General features: G+C 38.2%; 1 protein-coding gene across 5 annotated transcripts in view; it reads left to right on the top strand.

Moving 5' to 3' along the window:
• The window catches only part of PDS5B (PDS5 cohesin associated factor B), a 113,395-nt gene that overhangs the window by 24,057 nt on the left and 64,116 nt on the right, over positions 1-25,222 (top strand). For 4 of the 5 annotated variants that reach the window (XM_080577417.1, XM_080577414.1, XM_080577416.1 and 1 more), the window contains exons 3-8: positions 2,252-2,455; positions 6,905-6,991; positions 7,087-7,184; positions 8,330-8,456; positions 15,593-15,673; positions 17,797-17,937. In XM_080577417.1, coding sequence (XP_080433543.1) covers positions 2,252-2,455; positions 6,905-6,991; positions 7,087-7,184; positions 8,330-8,456; positions 15,593-15,673; positions 17,797-17,937 — 738 coding nt within the window. Of the gene's footprint in view, positions 1-1,642; positions 1,948-2,251; positions 2,456-6,904; positions 6,992-7,086; positions 7,185-8,329; positions 8,457-15,592; positions 15,674-17,796; positions 17,938-25,222 lie in introns of all 5 variants that reach the window. The other variant, XM_080577415.1, reaches the window with a different exon arrangement.

Raw genomic sequence — 25,222 nt, 5'->3', positions numbered from 1 at the left:
TTATCGATCCTTTTGCTAGGAGTCACTCACAGATGAAACAATTTGTTAGCACTAGCGTTTTTTTCAGCTTGTGAAAATGCATACTGCTCTTACTGAGACTTTTTCTATTACAGCCTCATTTAATTTTTGGCGTTGAGTCTAGTCCTTGTATTCTGTCATCTTCATCTGACTTGCAGGATAAGTGTACTTTGCAGGATGTCTTGTGCTTCTTGTCCAGCTGTTCACTGGGGCTATGCATTCATGGGTATGCAGACAGAACCACACAGTGCTCCTTCATGGAGAGCTACATGATCTAGGCTACCGGGGACACCACAAGTATATAGACCTACAGTATAAACACAGTTGCAGGTGCTGAGGAAAATAATTAGGTGAACTATTATCCTCCTTATTTCCCTGAGTGCTGAATTCACATAACTATTAGGGAAGAAGCACTTTTCTGTGGATCTTGTGATTTGTACAAGCAGCTGTTTGTTATTTCTTAAGTAAAGACAATCCATTTATATAAATACAAAGTATTGGGAAGTCTGAGAATAAAATTAAAATATGCATGGTGAATTTCTGTATTAGTATAGCTCACCTTGCAAATTGTATGCATTTGTGATCAATGCCATCTCCAAGTTGTGGTGGATTTTGAGGAGAAAAAAAATAAATGCTCAGAGCTAGGGATTAGCACTGAAGAAAGAAGGTGATAAAACATTTTGGAAATGGTGAAATAGTGTGAAGAGAGCATTTTTTTCAACAACTTCTCTTGATACACTAGAGCTAAAGGATCATGCCATGAAATATATTAATTTTTAGACCAGCGGTCTAGTAACATACTTTTCCTTAAGTTATATGAAATTAAATTGTGAAGTTTATTACTGTAGGAGAGTGTAGGAGCCAGAAAAATTGAATAGATTAAGAAATATAGGCCACGTTTGGAAGATGAAGCTCCAGGAGTATTAATCATGGTGGTCTGGGTGCAATTTCAGGCTCAGGAATTCTCTAACCTAGTGCTTTGCAAGAAACTAGGAAAGTATGCTAGGGGAACTAGCTTGTTTCTCTTTGTTTTTCCTTAAGCACTGCAACAGAACAAGAAGATTAATTTTGTTGTTCTGACCAGTATGTAATTTCATGTTGTAAGGAAGAAAGAAACTGAAGTTTCACTTCTAGAGTAGACAAAATCTATACTTGTTGCAAGAACTCTTGTGACACCTAAATATTTATTAATTACTTCGTTAATTACATAAATCTAATTACTTCCCATAGAAATGAATGCAGTTCTTTTTTCTGTTTTTAAAATTAATCTAATAGTATGTAAGGGCAACAGTGCACCTCAGATGGTTCATCTCGTGTCTGACTTGGGAGGACTTCATTTTTCTCAATGGAAATTGCGTGTGCTTAAATTACTGATCTTCCTCTGCCTAAGTCTTTATTGCCATTCTGATGATTTGAATGAGTTAATAACTTAAAAAAAAAATCTGCCTTTGGGATTCAAATAAGGAAGTGGAGAAAAACATAATTACTTTGTTTTATCAATAGGTTTTTTTTCCTCCAAACAATTTTTATTTATTTTATTAAGTTTTTAAAAATAAAAATTCTCACTAGCTAGCAGTTATTAATCATATTTTTCTCGCTATTTCTGCTTTTGTTGTGTTTACAGAGTAAAATATTCAGTGTTGCAGATTCCTCCCCATCCCCCCCTCCATCCAGAGAGCCCACTGGACCCTAATAACACTAAATAGCTTTTTAATCCTGTTGGACAACGTGTGCTGCTGTGATGTACTGGTCTTATATTTGCTTCTGCTGAAATTGTGCGCTCTGCTTCTGGTGATGTTGCACAGGGGACGAACTTTTCTTCAGAAGCGGTAGTAGGAAAAAAGAACAACACAAGGCTGAAAGAGAATAAAGGGGAAAAATAAATTGGAACCCTAAATGCTTCAGGAAGAAATACACCTTTTGAATAAGGTTTTGCTGTTTTCTAAACTTTTCTGGGAATGCTTCTGTATTTTTTGACTTTAGGTCAACTTGATGGCATGGTTTTCTCTAGAAGATATATGAAGGCCTACTGCCAGGCTTTCATTAACTCGACTGAGACTGTGCATTGGGAGAACTGACAAAGAACTTGAATATTTCCTTCTCACACCCTGAAAAATAAAGCATTGGTTTACTACCTTTACTTATAACAAGTACTATTGCATTGCTTCTGATAGATGTTGCACAAATACAATTCTTAATTTTGTGTATTGAGGTCTTTTTTTTTTCTTTATAGATGGTTGTGAAAACTTTCATGGATATGGACCAGGACTCTGAAGAAGAAAAGGAGCTCTATCTAAATCTTGCTTTACACCTTGCTTCAGATTTTTTCCTCAAGCATCCTGATAAAGATGTACGTTTGCTGGTAGCTTGTTGTCTTGCGGATATTTTCAGAATTTATGCCCCTGAAGCTCCATACACTTCACCAGATAAACTAAAGGTAAATTGAATTAACCTATTTTTCCATACCAAGTTTTTATACTGAATGATTAATATAATTGTTTATAACATTTTTTCCCTCCATTTATTTCTAGTTCAGCCTGAGCCATCCCAGGCTTTCACTTGATTCTCGGATAAGGGTGTTCTGTCAGGCCGGATGCTCATCAGATAAATTGATATATAGTACATCTTCCAATAACTTGCAGGGCTTTGGACTTATATTTAAAATAGATATTTTATTGAACTATGATCAGGATTTGCGTATACTGGACTGTTACTTTACAATAAAAGCTATAGATATGTCTATTTCTAATCTTTTGCAAGATGGCCAATTCCTTCACTCGGGAAAACATCTCTGCTGTTTCCAATTAAACTACCAAGAGATGGTCAGTGGATTTTTGTAGATAAAAGCTACAGAAACAAAGAAAAAATATTTCTGTGTAGAGGATAATTATCTCTGATGTGAGCTGGAAAATTCTGCAATTACAAGCATTGTTGATCCCACTAGATGGAGATGGTTGATTGAGAAATACCAGCTTTGAAAAGGCAGTACTATCTGCCCCATTTGTTTCAGGACGTTTCATTTTAGGTTGCCTTTTTTGTTGTTGTTGTTTTTCTCCTTTTTTTGTAGAAGTCTAACTTCCTTTACAACTTAGAATATCAAACAACTTCCTTTGCACACTCTGAATCTAGACTGATTAACTGATTGATATAGAAAACCTTGCAGGGAAGAATAACACTAAAAACTTGCATTTTTTTTTGTCTCCTTGACTTAAGAGTGTAGTACACACACACACCCTCATTCCCCCCCATCATGGTAGGGTAAAAAGATGGTTGTGGTGGCAGGGGAGTGGGAGAAATGACTCCGTTTTTGGTCTAGTGATTATGCTGACAGTGCTTCATAAGTAGGGTGAACAGTATAGTTGTAAGTGTAGTTCATGCTTTGTTACCTGACGTACTGGAGGGAGACTTAGAGATTTGCTAGGTGTGTTTTCTTAATTCTAAATTCTTGCACTTCTGATTACACATAATCTAGTTACCTTACTTAGTGATCACATCATCTCCTTTCACTACTGGATTATGTTTAAATCTGTTTTTAAGGCTTCCTGACTTCCAATTCAGTTTTGAGTGTATGTTTTCCTTCACTTGTTAGGTTTATTTTTTTCTTGAGTTGGGAGTTTTAGATTTTGTTATATATAATATTGGAAGGTTTACGTTACTGATCTTCTACTTACAGCATAAGTGTGCGACTAGTACTTGGACAGAGCTCTGAAGAGACTATGAACTTCCTCTGTCATCACTGAGTTCCGTAATCTGTGCAGATCTCAGAATTCAGTCTCTTGATGTAGATTTCTAAACACTTTCTGAGAAATAAAAACAGGATAAACAATAGACCTTTGCCCAGGGCTGTTGAGGTAGATTATTGCAAACCAGTTTCTGCAGAACATAGCTTTTGTGGTTGCAGGACAAGCTCTGATAGAAATGTTGAAGAGTTCCCTCCAACTTAAGACAAAGAGGTAGAAGGAAGAATGCTTCCTCTTGGGTTATATCTTGGCACTCTTTCTACCCACTACTTAATATTATATCCATAATGCAGCTTTAAGAATCTCCTTCGGTATGTATAGCACACAAGTTGAAGATGGAAAAAGGAAGTGATGAAAAGGTTAATTTCTTGAGAGGGGAAAACCAGCAATCTTAAGTGTTTACTCTTACTTTGTACCCTCTGTCACTTGAACGATGTGAATTTACAGAGAGAAGGGATCAGAATTTGAGGATCCCCTCTCTTGTGTATCCTCAGTATAAATCTTAAATACCTCGCTGAGTACTGAAAGGTCTTTTCCAATAGGAATGGAAAATGCTGTGACTGGGGTAAAAGCAGAAACGAAGCAGGACTGCTCTTCTGGGATGTGAGAACTTTTACCTTAGGTCCTCAGTCTGGGGAAAGCCTAGAGCCCAGCTCTGATTTTCTTGGGGAAGGTGTTCTATTCACTGCTGTGTGTCAAAAAACCCCAACACTTAGGAATGTGGATGGTACTCTTGACTCAGCTGAAATCGAGATGTTTGAGGGTGTATATAGTAGCAGAACTTCAAGTATCTGAATGTGTTCTGTGGTGAAAGCTATGGCTCTGATACACACTGAAGCCATTATGTGGTTAATTGGTATCAAGACAACAATCCACAGAAAACATCTGATGTTCTTCCTAAAGTTGAAGCATAAGCACTTGTGGTTTTAGAGTTTGGGTTTTAATGTATGCTTGCTTTATGGAGTCTGATGTGAAGCCATATTGTCAAAGCTGTGGAAGTGTTGCGATTTCTTAGCTGCAGCCAAAGTTAATTTATCCTGTGTTTTACGTTTATAAATGTGTGTTCAGATAATATATGCTGTATGCTCAAAGAAAGAAAAATCTTTGGGTCATCAACACTATCAACACTAGATACTCAAAATCAGCAGATACTTTTCAATCTGTCTTGCTTCCTTTAAAACAGGAATAGGAGGAAAAAAAGGAATGCATTATGAACTTTTCACACTCTGCCATTATTTGCAAAGCATTCAGCTATTAGACATATTGCCCATGTATGCTATTTATTAATATACGTATTCATGTGCAATACAATGTGTACTTTATTAGGAAAACTAGTTTTGATCTCAATAGGACCTTTGAATTACATTCAGTAAATAAAAGTTGCATACCAAGCTGCAGGATTAAAAATAGAGATACTTTGTTAAATGAACACAATCCATTCTTGCAATGATTGAGGTTCATCTGTACAAGAAGCATTTTCAAAAAGAGCCATTATACTTAGAGCACAAGCTCTAAAATGAAGTAGTTCTTATGTTTGGCATGGCTCATTATCCCAGATGCTCGTTTTCTTTTTTATTTGAATCTTAATCTTGGCTGAGATTGAGTTTGGATGACTGCGAAACTTCACAGCACCTTGTGGCCTACCAGTTCTTCAGCTAAAGGAACTCCTTTCAGGTGGGCTACTGGCCTGCTAATGGGGGAAGCCCTACTTTTAAAGGGGGCGTTCTTCAGACTGGTGTCTCTGAATTCTTTTTAGTGGTTGGAGTCCATTAGGTGTGTCCTTTGAACTGCATCTTCTGGTTTAATTTCAACCAAAGAGTCCAGTTCATGTGCTCTTTAACTGATCTGAAGCGTGAACCACATGCACAGCCTTCTGATCATCCCTACTTAACACTTCAAAGGTCCAATCTTATTTGAACTCAAACACTAATGTAGCTGCATCTTTGAACCATGTGCTTGCTGGACTTTTTTTTTTTTAACCAAGATACGATAGTGTCATGTGTAATCTAAGTCTTGGTTTTACCTAGAAGAGTAAATGCTTGTCTTATTCACTAAGGCTGGTATTTTGTTGTCATAGCCTTAGAAAGACGGAACCACGTTCTCATTTTTTGTCTGTTTCATTGTTCTTCGGGGAATATGGGGCAAGGTTGAATGGTCATTTGAAAACATCATAGAAAAGCTTTCAGGGGCAGGAGGGGAAGAAGCTCATAAGCTTTCCATGTACATATGTGTATCCTAATGTGGAAGTTATATTACAATTCCTTTCTTCTAAATAAACTTCTCAGGGCTAATTGTAAGGCTTTTGTGTATTTATGATGACTTTATATACTTGGGAATTTATTTTCACCTAAATTATTAGATAAATTGTTATGGATACACTTGAAGTTGAGAACACTATCTCTGAATGATGATGATACTTATCAATCTTTTTGATTTGATTTAGTAGTTAGGTATTTCCAGGTATTCATTGTTTAAATGTAAAAAGCATTTTAGAAAGACACCTTCTTGTGTGTTTCCGTTCTGTTCATGATTGGCTGTTCCTTCTAAACTGCTTAAATTTGTTTTGTGTGAGACTTTTTCTAAAGAAGTCTTGTGGTGCTGAAAATTGATATGGAAAGCAGGGGAAACCTGGTTTGTTGTTTTTACCTGTCTTTTGCAAGAGATGTGGTCTGTCAGTAGCATGGTGATTGAGACATGCATAGATGCTGCAGTATAAGCCTGTTAATAATACTCTCGGAAAGCTGCAGTTGGTTTCTGCTTTTCCTCTTCTCTCCAGTCCAAACCTGTTGTAGCATACAGTAAAAATGTAAAATTCGTTGTCCTTGTGAATAACGTTTTCACTTCTGCAGCATGTCAGGCAATTGCAGTTTTGTTTGTCAAATTGAGTATTTTTCTTTGGAAAATAAAATTTTGTTTCCTCTGAAAAATGGCACTTCCTCAACGCTTTATAAAGAGGTGAAGCATTTTAAGATTACTCCTTGATATACTCTGAGATATTTTGTAGATTTTGGGTTTTTTTGGACAGTGAAATAGTGTCTGTCATTACTGCATATTTTGTACTGTTGAATATTAGTGATTTAAACAGGTAATTACTATAGCTTTAAAAGTTTCATTGCAGTTGATTAGATGTCACTTTTTCTTTTCAGGATATATTTATGTTCATAACAAGGCAACTTAAGGGTTTAGAAGATACAAAAAGCCCCCAGTTCAATCGATATTTTTATTTACTCGAGGTAAGCTTGATAACTTATCTCGTGATAAATCTTAAATGTGATTTTTAAACTAAATCTTTTATTCACTGCTTCTATGTTTTTCCTGTTCAACTTAGAACATTGCTTGGGTGAAGTCGTATAACATATGCTTTGAATTAGAAGACAGCAATGAGATTTTTACACAACTGTACAGAACACTGTTTTCAGTAATAAAGTAAGTACTGTCACCACGATTATTTTATTGCATGGTTTAGGTGAGTTGTTTCTCACTTACGTATTCTGTCTATTGGGTAACTTTCAGCATTAACAAGCTTAATTTTGATACCCCCTTAATTCAGTTTAACTAAAAGCAGCAGTAGAAATGTAACAGACTGTCAGTTCTGTCTTTTTTAATTTAACAAGATACACTGCAAATTGTCTGTTTTTTCCAATTAAATTTACTGTGATTGTCTTTTAATGCATTTATTTTACCATGTTCTTGAAATTGAAAGTGAATGGTACAATGTACAGTTCTAAGAGAATTGGAGGATTCTTGCTATAAAAATCTTGGATGGGGCCAGTGGGTACCAGAAAGTGCTGCTGGAGACCATCTGGTCCACCTCTCCCTTCTCAAAGCATGGACAGCTGGAGCAGGTTGCCCAGAAGGGTAGCCAGTTAGGGTTTGAATGTCTTCAAGGATGGAGAACCTATGGCCTCTTGGGGCAATCTGTTCAGTCACCCTGACAGGAAAAAAAAAATCTTATGTTTAAATGTTATTACCTGCATTTCAACTTATGCCCATTGCCCCTTGTCCTGTCACTGGGCACCACTGAGAAGAGTCTGTGTTTTGTCCTGTACTCCCAACATATTTAAATATGTTAAGTTGTTCCCAAACCTTCTCTTCTTGAGGCTTTAAAACAAAAAATAAGCAAGCCAGCTGTCATCCTCTCCTTGTAAGAATGCTGCTCCAGTCCTGTAATCATTTTTGTGGCACTTTGCTGGACTGACTCCTTTATATCCATGTTTCTTCTGTACTGGGAAGCCCAGCACTGGACAAAGTGCTCTTCCATACGTGAACTCAAAGGTGTTGAGTAAAAGGGAAAGACTTTCTAATATTCCATTTTATTCTTACTGTAGGGCCAGATACGGTCCATTTTCTCTTTTAATGTAGTAAACAGAGAGGGCATGAGATTTGAGAACATTTTGAGAAGTGGTGTGTGCAGGACAGAAACCTAAGTAGTTTGACTTCGTAAGGAAACTTGTGATTTGATCAATATTGTTCTTCCTTGTTTTTCTTTGGTATTACCTTGAAGAACATTCTGATTGGAAGCTTCTGTTTTATACAAATGGTACGCTAAGGATTCTTGTTTTTAATTTCAGCAACGGTCATAACCAAAAAGTACACATGCACATGGTTGATCTCATGAGCTCTATCATTTGTGAGGGAGATACCGTGTCACAGGAACTTTTGGATACAGTGTTAGTTAATCTGGTGCCTGCACATAAGGTAAGACTTAGTAGTTTAATTTGTTTTGATTAAAATTTATTATATATATGTATACATTCAGATATTTAGATTCCACTGAGAGAATAACTGTAGCAAATGTGTTCCTCTCAGTTGGATTTCTTTAGCAAACAAATCAGTTTAAATGGCTGTAAAATTCAGTATCATTTTATTGCTTTGATTCACTTGGCATAAATCAAAGTATCAGCAAAGTCATTTTAAAGCTTTAATGTTATATGAATTTACAGTTTTTTGTTACATGGCCAATACTGGCAGATGTTTTATATAAAGACGTACATTTGAAAAATGTCTTTGAAAATTAAAAAAAAAGTCTTTTGAAAAATTTTTAATTAGTGTAATGCTGTATCAACAGTTCAAAATATTGTGCTGCCCTAAGCAGAAGAGAAAAAGTTATAAATGTTGACTTGATGTCATTGGAAGCGTGTCAGCATGGTTTTGATGTAGGCCTAGAACAAACTGTTCAGAAACAGCGGTGTCTGAAGAACCCAGGTTATGGGAATTATCTAGGAAATGTGTACTTAGCTGGATTTTGGACAGTTGTGCATGTCCAAAACAGCTTTTTTTTTTGGGGGGGTGGGGGGGGGAGTGGGGAGAAGGGGATGTTTTATGGAAGAAGACTTTTTTAATGCTTTTTAGAAGCTGTAATGTGAGTGGATGTTAACTGAAGGATTTTTGCTCTCTGAAAAATGTAGCAAGTAGCACAACGTGTTGTGCCTGTGGTAAGGCCATCAGTTTCAATAAATAATCAACGTGTTACTTATTTTTCTACTAACAGTGAAAGGCAAAATGTTTTGTATAGGCTAATCTCTTTATTTTAATTTGAAATGTTTTAGCTCTGTCATTTAGGGGTCTACTACTTTTAAGCTGGGACCAGATTGAAAATTGTGTAGCTAAAATTCAGGTTTACAAAGTAAAGCCTTGGAATACAAGAAATAAAAATAAGAGTATGCAGTATACATCAGTTTGTATATTCTCAGTTAAGCACTTGTTCTTTGTTTCGTTGTGTGACCTGTGTTGAACTTGATTCAGATGTATTGTTTTTTTTGATTCAGGCTTAATAAACTGATTTTAAATTGAGTAATTTGTATCCTGTTAGTTTGGCTGTAGCACGGAAACAAAATTGCTTTATAATGGATTTAAAGTTATTGACTGGGGACATTTTATCGGGATAAGGAATTTGCGGTTTTGTTTTCTTCTGTCTCTGATTGAAAAAAACTTTGACTCTTTGGATAGGATACTAGTTTATAGGTTGCTTTTTAACTGAAGTAGTTTTGTAACTTTGGTCCATGTCCTGAGTAGTTTTAACTTTGTTTTAATTTTTTTACCCTTTTTCACATTAATGGAAAGAAGCTTCTAAGATTTTTGTTTCATCTCAGTATCTTCATATAATGTTAATGTAAAATTTTGGAGCTTACATAGCAGCTACAGGCAATGGTTAGGTGGATAATGTCGCATTGGGAGCATGTATTGAATTCAGAGTGAGAATTTTTCCACTTGTTTCCACTAAGCATAAAACCACAAGGGGATTAAGTTTAAGGTCCACTGTAGGAAAGAACTATGATTTGGCTGATCTAGCTGTTAGGCTGTACGGGCTATACGAAAGGAAAATCCAAAACCAGACTGACCAAAAAATGACATGATGGCAAGTGTTGATGTAATGGTAAGTAGTGAATCCTTATCTAGCTGGATTCCCTGGGAACCAAAGGAATATTTTTGATGGAGTGAAAAAAGCATAGATTTGTTATTAACTCAGATTTGCAAATAATCAGATGAGACGTATGTGAGACAACGATATTCACAGCAGAAGACACAGGCAAAGCATATATTTTGCATACAGCCAGAAATAGTGTTGTACACATGAGGGACTGTGGAGTGAACTGAATGATTTTATTCTGGAAAATAATGATACAGCTAGTACAACTTCTGGTGTATAAACGGTTGTATTGGGTAATGGTAGTTTGAAGACTCGAGGAGCTTAATTTTATGTATTTTTTAATTTTTTATTTTTTATGTAATTTTTCAAAGGAGCAGTCTGTAAGTGTGCATTGGGAACAGAAGGTTCAAACAGCTCCTCTAGCTTTGCACCCTGGATGCTAAGGACCAGTGGCTGGGTTTTGATACTAAAATTATACGAATATTTTTTAAGAGTTACAGTAATTAAACGAGCAATTTACTAAAGGTTCCTTCAGTGCTGGTTCCTCTTAAAATCAAGGTCAGTGTTTCTCCTAAGAGAAGTGCCAGATCTGGTCCATAGTTCTGTGTGGTAAATTGAAGTAGCAATGGTGCTAGCAGGATGACTGCAAAAACTCCGGCATAAGGAGCACAGCAAGAATCTGGTATGCTATCAAATGTCTGCCTGCCATAATAATAATAATAGTAATTACTGATCTAGTCTAAGATGTTCTAGCTCCCTTGAGTTAGTAATCCATCACTCTTGGTCAATAAAAGCTGCGTTGATGTAAATCTGAATGAAAGTGGCCGATGCTAATACCAGAAAACAGGTATGTTAGGCTTGCTTGAGTAGTAGTACAGCAGAGACCGGATAATAAAATAAAACAACAAACTTAATTTGTTGGACCATGTGCCCAGCTCTGAATTCCTTTGCTGTTTAATCATTTTCTTGCTTTTGTGGTTTGGCTTCTTTGTTCCTTTCTATGAACTCCACTGAAATTCCTGTGATAGGATTATATAAAGAGGGAATAAAATTTAGTTAAGAGGGAATGAAATTTAGTGAACTAAGCCCAGAAAAGACCAGAGCGAAGGGAGAGGTAGTCAATATAAAAATTCAAGAAAAATTAATAGCTTTCCTTTCTCTTTGAATTGTCTTTTTAGCTTATAAAACCTTTATGGTAGCGCCTGCAAACACTTTTGTGTTTGTGCAGTTCGTTAGCAGGCAAATTGTGCTTTATTTCCTTGAGTGTTTGCCAGTGTGTTCCTTTTTCAGCCTCAGGAGTACTACAGGGAATCCCACATGATTTACATGCTTATCGTCCTAGGAAAGCGATAGTGACAATTAAATTCCTAACTGGCTCTATTAGAAAATTGCTTAATAATAAGTGTTATCTATCTTGGCAACACTTCAGCTCAGCTTTCTCTGTATTGTCAGCCATCCCTAAAAACCTGTTTTCCCTCCCTCTCCCTCAGAAGAACCAGAGAATCTGTTCAAGCTGCTTGTGAGGTGCTCTTGGGTGCCGGTTCTACTGCTGTGCCCTTGATAAGAAGGATCAACTTGAAGGTTCTTCTCTAATTCTGAGAAAATGATGTTTAAAATGTATTTTTTTTTAGGAACATTGGCTCTAGATATGGTTTTGACACTTTGATTTTAGTTGTACAGTTAGAAAATTAAGGACTGGGTTGGTGCTAGCTAGTCTTTTTGAGGAAAAATGAGGGACCTGCATTAGTTTTCTGCTTTTAAAGTGTGAGTACAACTTATTTCACTAATAATTGCTTTGAGCTGTTAAATTGGACATTATGGGGCAACTGGAAAAAGTAACTGGGGAAAAAAAATCAGCAGCGTGTATTTCCACTGCTACCAACCCCGTTGTACCGACACCACTGGGTTTTGGCTCTGGGGCAAAGCATCCTGGAGAGCATTGCCCATTGATCCCCAAACAGGTCTGTGCCGCGCTGCAAGGGAGGCTGCCGCTGCTGCTTCTGTCTGCAGCACAAGTTTTCTCCAGTTTCGCTGGAGAAGAATAGCTATGAAAAATAAGGTGACAAAACTTATTTTTTTATGCTTCTGAAAGATATTGATGTTAGCAATATGTACTCAAAAATCATGGTAGGAGTTCACACAGCAGAGAGATCTTACGGTTGGTGAAGGTGGTTTGTCTTTTGAAGGTTATTGCTGAAGGCTTTCTAAGCTTAAAAAGCCAATTGAGTCAATTGGTGGTTTCATTTCTACCCATTTTGGGACTCTTGAAAGCTTATCCCCACGGGATGCTTCTGTGCTGTTAGAGGCATCCTAGTTGATTGTCCCCATCAGTGAAGGCTTTCTTAAATCATTAAAAGATCTTGAAGTACATATATTTTTTTATTCCTGAATGTGGAGAAAGATAGGACAGAGGATAGCCGTATAAGATTTTAGGTAAAGAAAAGAAGGAATATGTGAAGTTAGCTCTTACCTTATAACATTTCTCCTTTGTGAGAAGTTTAAAGAGTCTTGATGGCTATTCTATTAGTCCAAAAGGTAAGTTTGATGGTTTGTAAAGTTCTTTTGAACCTTTTGGGTTTTGGCCTGGATTGCTCATGGTTTCCTGTCAACTAAGGCAATACTGCTTTTTCCTGCTTTTGTCTGTATCCTGGAACTGGAAAAAGGAAGAGAAAACTTTCTCATGTGCTTATAAGAATTCTTTGACATTTTGAAGAAAACAAAGTACGGCTTCTGGACATTCAAGGGCCAGCAGAATTAAATCAAGTTCATGAGCCATGGGAAGAAAATAGTTACCTTCTTTAGCCTTTTGGGATCTAGACTTTTTTTTCTTCTCAGCTTTTTTTTATATAGGATGAAGCCTGAGTAATTTACTCAGGGTTGGAAATTGTTACTTCAGGCATTTGTCTCGGCAGACGTTATGGTGTTGGGAGATCTTTTGCCTGATATTTAGTGGTTTAATTATGGAAGATCTTTGTTCTTTTAGACTTCTTTTCCTAAGGCTACGTGCAAGAATCATGTTTAATTTTTAAAATTTTAGTTAGTAGTAGTTGTGTAGATGAGTTACGACAGCTTTTTTTTTTTTCCAAATATCATCTGCTGTGTGAAAGATACAAGCCGAAAATGTAATTCGTGTGAATCAAAGCAGGCCTGCATGTTGGAGCTTTGCTGTGCGAGGTATGCTCTTCGGGCTTGGTTTACATGGCAATTGCATCTCGCTTGGGATGTAGAGCTCACGCTGGCCCAGGTGGAGGCTGGTTCCTTGGTTTTGGTGGAGGTGAATGGTGGAAGTCAAGAAGGATCGGAGCAGTAACTGCCAGCAGCATACAGTTCTTATTATTGCTTTTTATGCACTTTATTTCCTGGGTGGTCACAATTCTTACAAAACAGAAAACAAATGCTACAGGTGGAAACTTTTTGTAAAAAAATATTAGCCATAAAGAACAATGTAGCATGTAGAACCTTCCCTGTTCTGTGATGTGGAACAGCTCTACAATTTTGCAAGAGCCAACCATTGGCAGTCTTTTACATCTTGTTTAGGTCATGGAAGGGAAAAATTATGAGGTTGAAAGTTAAGAGACACTGATTTATTTTTCTTCAGGGGAAAATAAATGCTCAAAATTGATCTTAAATTGGGGGAAAGATTGAAATGAAGCTATTCATTTCTGATGTTCATAAGCCTGAGATGTCTCATTTCAAAGTCAGTCTCGGTAAAATGAAGGAACTTGTTCTAAGAACGCCGATCAGTCATTTTAGGACATTTTTTGTATCACGTCTCCAAGTAGTTAATAGCTTAAATTGCCGTAACTTTGACAATAAATTTTGGCTTTCCTTTTGTTACAATTTAACTGGTCTTGAAAATACTATGACTTGTTTCTCAACTGTGACGATGGCAGTCGGCTTTGTAGAATGATAAATATTAAGCAAGCAAAATATGTTTTCATAGCAGAGGGTAATCGCCGAACTGCTTCTGAACTTTAGCTTCTGAACTTTAATTTCATATCTCTTCTGTTCCTAATGTGCTGTGATAGCTATGTTTCAGTTTTCCTGTAGTTGATTTGTTTCTACAAAAGCTAATATTTTTTTCCTCATTTATATTCACATGTGGCTTTTTAGAAGACGGTAGGATTCACTGCAGGCTGGGCTTTGGTAATTTCTTACTATGTTAGCATTTTCTGAAAGCATTTTAGTATCTCTCCAGAACTGCATTTTTTATTCACGTTCTGTAGTGGCTCTGAGTGAAATAGGTACTTCAGACTTGGACTTCATAGTCCTGACTTCAGACACTTAATTCTGTCAGTAGGCAAGTCAAAGACTTCTTTTGTTTTATATTAACACAAAACGTGAATCTGTTCCCGCTGCTGTCTACAAGCCTGTATTTCTATACAGTTTCTGGAATTATGGATGTGAAACAATCCATCTTTGTAAAATTTTTTTAAATTGAGAGAGCAACACAGACTAAGCATATACAGGCGATATATATATGATAAGTTTTGTGTATGCATCTGGGTGTGGCAGTGCATCTTGTGTTTGCTTTTCTTTATGCTAAAACAAGATATATATTCCTCCTTATAGATGAGGTACATAACCAAACTACCCTTTAAAACTGTTTTCTTTTGAATATGCTGTTTTTTTTTTAATTATTATTTTAAATTGTGAAGACCAAAACAGGAAGGATTGTATTTTTATGGAGACTTTTAGCTATTAAAAGGTTATATGTATTTGTTGGTATCGAGTACTTCGTGTGTCAGTGAAGTCTGGAGTGGGTGTCAAGGGCTAGGTTGCATTTTGTTCTGACAATTTTTGGAAAACATAGTATAAAAATTGGAGAAAGTAGGTAGCATCCCCTTTGTGTTGGGATGGGAAGGACATGATGATGATGGTAATAACTCAATTAAAGAAATGGAGGCGTAGGAAGGCGTGGCTTGTAATGTTTTAACAAGAACCTAACAAATCAAGAAAGTAGTTTTTCTTCATGCGCATGGATTGAAGGTTTTTCTTCTGAGTCCAAAAGACCAAGCATCTCTGAGAGACACTATGAAGATACTGTGCTGATGGTTGACGGATGGCTGCTTGATGCAAGGGCAGAATTGTACTTGGTATCACAGTCCTGTTCAGAGGCTGTGTTGACTGTAAATGCCTCAAAGTTGCTTCACAGTGCTTTCCTGGTTTTGGGCAAAGCTGATAAAGAACAGCAGTAACATGCAGGAACTGACATTGTGTGTCAAGCTTAGAAGGGCAACAGAAAAGTAAACTGGTTTATGGGGAAAGTTTTCTCAACATCACCACTGAAGTTTTCAAAGCTTTGTTTGGACTTGGTTTTGATCTGACTGTATTACCTTTATCACTGAAAGTATAAAAAGAAGAGGCTATTTCTTTAATGCATTTACTAGTGTATGGTAAATATGAACTCTCATGATTATTTTTTTAAGGATAATATATGTGCTTAAAATTTTTATTTTTTCAGAATTTAAACAAGCAAGCCTATGATTTGGCAAAGGCTTTACTGAAGAGGACAGCACAAGCAATTGAACCATACATTACTAATGTAAGTGAAGACTGCAAGCAAATATGGAAATCAATGAATTTTTGAACACTAAGCTGTATTATAAAAGGAATAAATTACGTATAGTCAATTAGGGCTGGGTAACTTTAGAAAGTCTCAATTGTTCTTTGAGTTAATTGTTATATTAATTAAGCACTTTCCCTTTGAGTCTGTTTCTTTAACATATAGAAACTAATAAGCCCTTAACAATTTTGTTCACTAAAATGGGGTAGTTCACTTTCTGCTGTGTTGGGGGGCCTCGCTCTCTTATCCTGAATGTGACCAGAAGACCAAACGTATTTATGTATTGTTCTGATAAATATGTATAAACACATTATTCTTGTGGCAAAGTTCTTTTCTTTACTTCTAAATAGTCTCACTCATCTCCTTACCAAAAAAAAAGTGAAGACAGAGCAGAACTTCAATGCCATTGTCACAGGAAGAGGAGGAGATAGACTCTAAAAATAGATAGCAAGAAGGAAAATTGAGTGGATTGAGGACAGTAGCCAAGTTAAGCGTAGTAAAAGACATCAGTCTGTGCAGAAGAGGGTTGAGAGGCAGAAAAGGTCAGGCATAAGTATGCTCTGAATTAAGCTGCACAACAGGAGAAGGAATTATGCTTTTTTAAAAGTAGTTAAGGATTTAGCACGTCTTCTGGCATGTATCCAAAACCTCAAGAGCTCGAAAACAGTGGAAAATCTTTAATGCTTTTTGTTGCTTTCTGACTTGTAACACCTGTGGTATTTGGGAAGTAGTTACCTTTTAAGATTCAAGAAAAATTTTAGTGAAAACTCACTCCAAACCTGTTAGTCAAACCTGCTGTTTGGGGAGGGATTGCTTGGGAATGTGTTTTTAATGTTGCTTAGCTGCAAGGTTAGATTACAAACTGGGTGACATTTTGTGGTCTTAAGGAAGTCTGTACAATAAGAATCTTCCTCTTATGGAAAATGTGCACATACATTCTTCTGTTCTTGGTTTCCCACAAGTGGGAAGTATGCTGTCTGGTTTCTTTGAGCATTATTTTCTTTCTTAAAATATATTAAAGACACAGGAGGAGTTAATTGTCTAACCAGGAATATATACGTTCCAGGCAACTCCGCTTCCAGGAAAGAAAGACTTTCCTACAAGATGGTTAGAGAGTCTTAACTTCTAATGAAATACACCTATCAGTTTTTACTTAGTCAACATTACTGGAACCTGTTGATTTTTTTTTTATTGCATCATTTGTTGGGATTCACTTTATAACCTAGATAGGGATTGTTTTCATGTTTTTAGTTTCTTTACTGATAATGATTAATCTTGTCAGGACTGATTAGCATCACTACCCCTATGCTTAAGTTTGTAAAAGGAAACTGAAGTGCCATTTAAATGGATTCTGTCAACTTGCTGGCAGGTGGAAATAATATAATCTGTTTAGCCACACTTGTAATGTTTTCACCCAAAGAGAATACAAATTTGCAAAATTATGCCTTACCACCCCCCTCCCCGCAAAGTAGGAGGTAGCAGACTCCTTATTTAGTTATTTACCCATCTATTTGGAGAGGATATAGCTGAATGTCATATAGAATCAATATCTGACATTTATGAAGTTTCTCTCAAACCCATCAAGTTTATTAAGAAATAATTGCTTTACAGCTGCATTATGCTGCTTGTAAATATAAATTCTGGAATAGTCAGTTACTAATTACTACATATTTGTTTACAACTTCTTAACCTATCAGCTGGCCAGTTGTTTCAGCTTTGTTCTGTATAAAGGTTGGAATGGTTTTAGAGTTAAGTGATTATTCTTAGTAGTGCAATAACTGTAAATATAGTCACATTATAAAAAGATTTGATGCAGTGGGACCCCTGTAAAGCTGTGTTGCTTACATTATTTGCAGCCTTGCTGCAGTAAACTAAGCATTACTCTTCTTTACTTTTCATATGTTTTTCCTTTATGTGTAATTTTGAGTACAAAACAGATTTGTATATTTAAGAGTTCAACTATGCAGCCGTGTTCTGCCCCCCCCCCCCCCTTTTTTTATTACTGTAAGATTACAAGGTAGATTTAGCAGTAGACAGGCTTAGCATTTAGAAAAGTGTATGTATACTTGTGTTATTAACGTAGAGTCTGTTTTATTTCCTAGTTCTTCAATCAGGTTCTTATGCTTGGGAAAACGTCAATTAGTGACCTGTCAGAGCATGTGTTTGACCTTATTCTGGAGCTATACAATATCGACAGTCACCTCTTGCTTTCTGTTCTACCCCAGCTTGAATTCAAACTTAAGGTAAGCATTTCTTATACTTTCTGTCTATTTGAAACACATGTATGCTTTTCACTATTGATACGATTTTGTACTGACGAGTTCATCACAAATTATTTGGCATATGAAACTAATATTTATATGTAAAACAAGTCTGCGTTGTTTAAAAGAATACTCATAAAAGTGCTTAAGAGTAATTTAACTTCAACTGTATTAACCTACAGTGTCTGTGTGCATGTGTTTTTAGGCTTCTGTTTTTCAAACAACAAGTTGATTTTTTTTTAATGGCTTGAATCTGATCTGGTTTGTTCTCTTGGTTTACCGTAGTATTTGTTATGAAGGGCTTTAATATGTTGAAAGTACTTTGTGCTGCTAGCTGTACAGAGAAACTACATCTGTTCACAATAGTGAGGTCTGGAAGGGATAAACTGGGCCCACTGCTAATGGAAACTGATGCAGTGACTATTTTCTTTAAATAGGAAGTCTGTCACAGGTGGAAACGTAGAAATATGTCTTGGATTCATTGCTACAATGATGTCTATCTTTTTAAATTTTTTTTTCCATCTGAAAAATAGCTTGTCTTTGCACTGTACCTATTTTAATAGCTTTTTTTTCCTTTTTGACTTTCTGCCGTTTCATAGCATCTCCATCACTTGCAGAGACTCAGTATAACAGCTGATACTTCTTTTTTTCTGCTCAACCTTTATTCATTTAGTCATTTTTCAAGGTGTCTGTGGAAGTGGGGAGCTTGATTACTTTATTGCTAAGTTTGAAAGTGATTACTTACTGAACTTAAAAGCTAGTGTGCAGTGGGCGACTTCTAAATTCGCACATATTTTAATTATTGAGGAGAGGCTTTAGTTTTGTAGAACCTGTGGCCAGTTCTCATTGTAATGTTTATTACATTTTACAGGCATTACAGGCATGTTTATTCATGCCTGTTATCTTTTCATTAATGTTTCCTGGGTAGATACACTACATGGTTGTACAAGTTGTTTTTAGTGGCTGTATCTTTCTATTCACATTTATGAAAGAAGTGGGGCCCAGTTTACTTCTTGCTGTCTTTTTATAAAGCACACCTTTTTTTAGCCCTTAATATCTGTTCTTGGGGGTGGAGAACAATTATTCTCACTCCAGTAAAAACACTATTTCTGAAGCTATTACTCAAGAGATTTAATTTTAACTGGTGCTGCACCCTTTTTTCATAGCCATAATTGCAGTAATCTTTCCATCTTTAGGTCCATTTAAAACTGCAGCTTCTTGAATCATCTTTGTGCTCCTAATGTGCCACGCTTGGCTCCTTCGTTGACTCACATGTGCCAGTATTTCAATACTGGCTTCTCGTTCGTATCCCATTTTACCATTGGAATCAGTAAGATTAGTAGGAACACAACTTTGTCAACTTGTTTTCTTTTAGTGCTCTAGGAACTTCTGTTCCTTCAACTGGGTGATTTTGATTCTCAGCCTTTCCCTAGTTTCTTAATACCTCTTAACTTAAAAGACATTTTTTTATGTCTGCATTTCTGCTCTTTGTTTAGTATATTCTTCTGAGATCAAAAACGTGTATTTCGCTGTTTTTCGTCTCCTCAGACCTTGGTCTAGTTTTTTCTTGAGGCCTAAAACCCTAAGGGTAATGTGGTTGACACTTAGCATTTGTAATATCCAGTGTTAAAATGTTTCCAAGAGATGTAAATTTAAGTAGCTACATTCTTACTGCTCTTACTTAATGCTTTATCTCTTGTTAAACTCCAGTGCCATTTGTGGCTCTTCCCAGCACAGGTACTGCTACTGTATGAATCGTCTTGTTGCTTCAAGTGCCTTTTTTGGGTGCCTTAAGTTGTAACCACAAATAATATGTGCCTGTTTTGTCCTATCAGTTGTCAAATGCAATTTGACGCATCTTTTATATTAAAAAAAGGGATTAAAAAAAAATCTGAGAACATAAAAACTCTTGTATAAAATAGGATAATCCTGTTTTAAATGAGTTGAGAGGTCTTCCTGTGGTTAAAAGGGCATTTTGAGGTTAAAAGGGTATTCTGAAGATGAATATTCTGAAATATTAATGAAATACAGTCAGTTTGTGTGAGATCAGCACAAGTTCTTTCTTTACGCAGACTTGCCAGTGATGATTAAGTATTTTCCACTCCAACAACAGCTGTGGCTTTATACTAATCAGTGGCAGCTAGTGTCAAGCACTTCGAATTCAGGTCCAGGTAAATTGCCTATTAGTGTTGGAGAAGAGACTGTGATTTCAGTAAAATTTAGCACCTTACAGTGGAAGGCAGCTAATGTTGTGCTGCTTTGAATGGAAAAAAAAAAAAAAAAGGACAGCAGTATCCCTATTAGCTTGATGAAGCCGTGGGTCAAATGGGCAGCACAGGAGAAAGGTAAGCTTGGCAGTCCCTAATGAAATATGGGAGAGGGGAGTTAGCTTTTTGAATGAAGGTCAATTAAATTTAATGATACAACAACCATAAACTTCAGTGAGCTCTGTATGTTATTCAAAGTTTGTTTAGATGGCTTTGGCTTTTCCAGATTTGGTACATGGTATGTATTTGTCTGTGCCCATAGCTTAAGAGTTTTGCCATATAAGCGCATGTGCTATGTGCTCTCTACTAGATATTTAAACAGAAGGTTGTGGAGTGTGTTTAGGTCATGCATAGTTTTGTAGAAATGTTGAATTTTTGTTCTCTGAGATTGTCTGCTACTGCTCTTGAATACACAGGTGTGATAATAGAATTCAAATACTAGGGGTGATACTCAAATGTTTATGGGGCAGTGTGACAGTTACCGTGTTCCAGGATCTCATATTCCTTCTCTGCTGCTAAAGAGATTTGTATTACTCTTAAAATGGAAGGTGTTGAAGGAAAGCTGTGCCCGTCTCATTGGCTGGCTTGTAAATTTTGAGGAGCAAGAATGTGTCACATGATCTAATCTTGCATGCATTGAACAAATGGAAGTGGACATATGAGAAGGTCGTCTTCAAAGATAAATTGGGTGATTGCTCTGTTTTTGAAAATGTGCATTTGCTTTAAAATTGGCTTTAAAAGCAGTTAGAAAAACTTTGGCCAGATGGAGTAGACTCATTGTAGACTTTCTCTGAGCTAGACACCAAGTGTTTGAATCAGTGGGATGCTTTAGAAAATATTTTCAGGTGCAAGCTTGGCAAGTTCTGCATGAATTTGAATAGAACCCAGTTTTTTATCATGCCAATGGAACCTCATTCGAAAAGAAATAAATCAATTTCTTAAAATATTTTTTTTCTTCTCAGTTTAAGCCATTTTTATCAAAGAGCTATTCTTTGTAAATTCTTCTGACTTGTCTAAAAAAATCTTTTTACTAGAAAGGAATGATAAATGGCTGGTTTTGTACAGATGCTAAACTTTTTTTCTTTTTTTAAAAATATGCTGGCCATGTCACGTGAAGCCTGATGAACAATGGAGATCAGCTCATTAGGGCATAGGGCGTTAAAATAGATTGGGAAGAATAATTAGTCATCCATATAAAGAAAGAAAGAAAAATGTGACGTGGCCCTACCAAAGGCAAAGTCTATAGAGACTCGATTACTGGTAATTTAAAAAAAAATACTAATAATTAAAAAAAAAATCAAATTTTTGGGACGTCATTTGACAACAAAGTGGGAAATTCTTATCCAAAGAGAAGATAGGAATTCCTGGAAGTATGATAATACTGTTAACAACTTTGAGGGATTGCCCTTGAAAAAGTCCTTGTGTATGTTCTAACAATAAACGTATTTTACTTCTTATTGAGGAATTAAAGAAGAATACGTTCAAGTTTATCCATCCTTCCTTCCTTTTTACTTGAGGTACATCAAGGAGACAGTTGATCAGGTTTTGGAGACGCGATTATTAAAGAATCTTGTTCTGTGAATGGGATGAGTCAGTTTACACTGAGGGGAGGCTTTCCAGCTACACTTCCTCCACCCAAAGTAAAATGCTCGCTCATTGTAAATTAACTTGTAGTAATGTTGCCGAGACTGAGATGTATGCTACCACTGATGTCCTCTCGGAACGACTTGAAATACTGAACTGAATATAAAAAGAGATTGGTGCTGATGGTGAAATAGTTCTGTGCTGCCTGCCTTTTTCTAGTTCTGTGCATACTTATGACCCCCCCCCCCCCCCCCATTTTCTTGTGTTTGGCACTGCTGGGAGGCTTTTTCACTGTAGTTCTGCCAAGGCACTTCAGTGCCACACCAGCCACCTTCCTCTTGTCTTAATGACATCAATTTCTGGAGCTCTTTGACCACGTGCTTAGCGAGCTGGTGCTTATCAGCGTGAAGCAATATCAGCCAGTAATGTCTTTGATTGGAGCGGAATGAGTTTCAAGAGATCCTTGTCTTCATGGGACAAGGATCTTATGAAAGTTCTAGACTATCTATTTTTAATGTAGAAAAATTCAAGGGATTTCCTGTCAGTGACCAAATTTTTGGCCACATACGGTGGGGTTATGAAACTGTTAGTATAGAACTTGTGACAGAGCTTAGGTCCCTCAGTAGCTCTGTTGTGCATATTTACTATTTTGGATCTGTATTGCGTTCACATGGCAAGGGTTTGGTAGTAGGGGACTGCAGGGGTGGCCTCTGTGAGGAACCCAGCAGCTGCCCCATGTCAGGTTAGAGCCAGTTTCAGTCGGCTCCACAGGGACCCGCTGCTGGCAAGAGCTGAGCCAGTGAGCAATGTTGGTTGGGCCTCTGGGAGCAGATTTAAGTAAGGGAAAAAAACTGCTGTGCAACAGCAGCTGGGGAAGAGGAGTGAGCACCAGCCCTGCAGCCCCCAAAGTGAGTGCAGCAGGAGGGCAGGAGGTGCTCCACACATGCAGCAGCAGTTCCCCTGCGGCCCGTGGAGAGGCCCCTGGTGGAGCAGGCTGTCCCCCTGCAGCCCACGGGTCCCACACGGAGCAGATCTCCACGCTGCAGCCCGTGGAGGAGCCCCCGGTGGAGCAGGTGGATGTGGCCTGGAGGAGGCTGCGGCCCATGGAGAGCCCCCGCAGGAGCAGGCCCCGGGCTGGAGCTGCAGCCCGTGGAGAGGAGCCCACGCAGGAGCAGGGGTCTGGGGGGAGCTGCCGCCCGTGGGGGACCCGTGCTGGAGCAGTTTGCTCCTGGGGGATGGACCCCGTGGTACGGAGCCGTGTGGGAGCAGTTCCGGAAGAGCTGCTGCCTGTGGGCAGCCCCCGCAGGCTCAGTTTGGGGAGCACGGCATCCCGTGGGGGGAGGGACCCCATGGGGAGCAGGGGCAGAGAGTGACCGTGAGGGAGCAGCAGAGATGAAGTGCCAGGGACTGACCGTAGCCCCCATTCCCCTGCATCATTTGGAGAAGGATGTAGAAGAAGGTGGATGGGGAGGGAACGTGTTTTTAGTTTGCTTTTAGTTTCTTACTGTTTTAGTGTGCAAGTAATAGGCAACAAATTAATCTCCCTATGTTGAGTCTGTTTTGCCTGTGCTGATAATTGGTGAGTGATCTCGCTGTTCTTATCTCACCCCTTGAGCCCTTTCCATCGTATTTTCTCCCCTTTCCCATTGAGGAGGGAGAGTGAGAGAGCAGTTGTGGTAGATGGAGTTGAGCTGGCCAGCAGGGTAAAACCACCACAGGATCTAAACAATGTGGCCATCTAGTGTTCAACCACCTTGCCACTTTGGTTCAAATATTGACCAGTTGGTCAAGATGACAGGTAACTTCAGTTGAGAATTGTACGTGTTGACTCGAATGAAGAATGCTTGGCATTCTTCACCAATTCTCATTGGTGTTCTCTGAAATGTGCAGCTTGTGTGCTTTATTCTGTTTTTTTTTTTTTGTCTTAATCTGTCCCAAGAATATTTTCAGTTGCTCTAACAGGTCCATGTCCTTCTTGTGTTGGGGTCTCCAGAGGTGAACACAATACTTCAGGTGGGGTCTCACGAGGGCAGAGCAGAGGGGCACAATCCCCTCCCTCCACCTGCTGCCCACCCCTCTGTTGGTGCAGCCCAGGATGCAGTTGGCCTTCTGGGCTGCAAGTGTGCACTGAGTCAAGCTTTTAATCAACCAGAACCCCCAAGTCCTTCTCTGCAGGGCTGCTCTCAGTGAGTTCTTCTCCCAGTCTGTGCTCCTGTCTGGGATTGCTCCAACCCAGGCGCAGCACCTTGCACTTGGACTTGTTGAACCTGATTAGTTTTAAGCCATACCCTCACATCCTATTGCTGGTCACCAGAGGGAAGGGATCAGCACCTTCCTCTCTGCTCCCTCTCTTGACAAAGCTGTAGACAACAACGGGGTCATCTCTCAGTCTACTCTAAACCGAACAAACCAAAGAGTATTCTTAGCCATTCCTCTTCAGTCATGCCTTCTGGTCCTTTCACAGTGTTTGTTGCACTCCTTTGGACACATTCTAATACTTGTATGTCCTTACTGTATTGTGAAACCCCAAACTGCATGTAGTAACCAAGGTGAGGCTACACTGTTTCTGAGTAGAGTGGGACAGTCACTTCTTGTGACTGGTTAGATAAACTGTGCTTGATGCACCCCAGGATGCAGTTGGCCTTTTTGGTCACTGGGGCACATTGTTAATTTATGTTGAGCTTGCCATCAACTAAAACCCCCCGACCGCTCTCTGCAGGACAGCATTCCATCCACTTGTCACAACTTACATGTGCGTACAGGATTACATGGTCCCAGGTGCAGAATCAGGCACTCGCCCTTGTTAAATTTCATTTGTTTTCTCATTGCGCAGTGCTCTTGTATGTCAAGATCTCTCTGTATGGCCTCTCTACCCTCAAGGGAAGCAAGGGCTCCTCCCACTTTGGTATCATCTGCAAACTTGCTTTTTGTGTACTCAACTCCTGTGTCCAGGTCACTGATAAAACGCTGAAGAGAACTGGCCCTAAAATGGAGCCCTGAGGAACACCACTAGTAACTGGCAGCCAGCCTGAGGTTACTCAATTTACTACAGCTCTTAGAGCCTAACCATTACATAGTACTAAGAGCTTTGCCAAATTAACTCCCCCCTCTGCCCCTGTGGTAGTCCGTCCTCCCCTTCTCCCTCCTCTCTGCCACCCCCCCCCCCCCCCCCCCCCCCCAAAAAAAAAGTCACTGCCTGCCCTTCATACCTATTATGGGTAATCTTGTCATGACAGGATATCAAGTTAATAAGGTATTCCCTTCATGAAGCCATGTCAGTTTTAACCAGGCAATGCATTGAATTTCAAGCACTTTTCAATAACTCCTAGAATGATTTTCTCCATAATTTAATCAGACATCAAGGTGAGACTGACAGGCCCATAATTACCAGGGTCCTCATTCTTGCCCTTCGTGAA

Source organism: Anser brachyrhynchus (genome assembly GCF_964034855.1).
Source record: "Anser brachyrhynchus genome assembly, chromosome: 1".
In the NCBI taxonomy this organism is placed as follows: Eukaryota; Metazoa; Chordata; class Aves; order Anseriformes; family Anatidae; genus Anser; species Anser brachyrhynchus.
The sequence above is the reverse complement of the archived record's forward strand: the minus strand, read 5'-3'. Positions and strand labels throughout refer to the sequence as shown.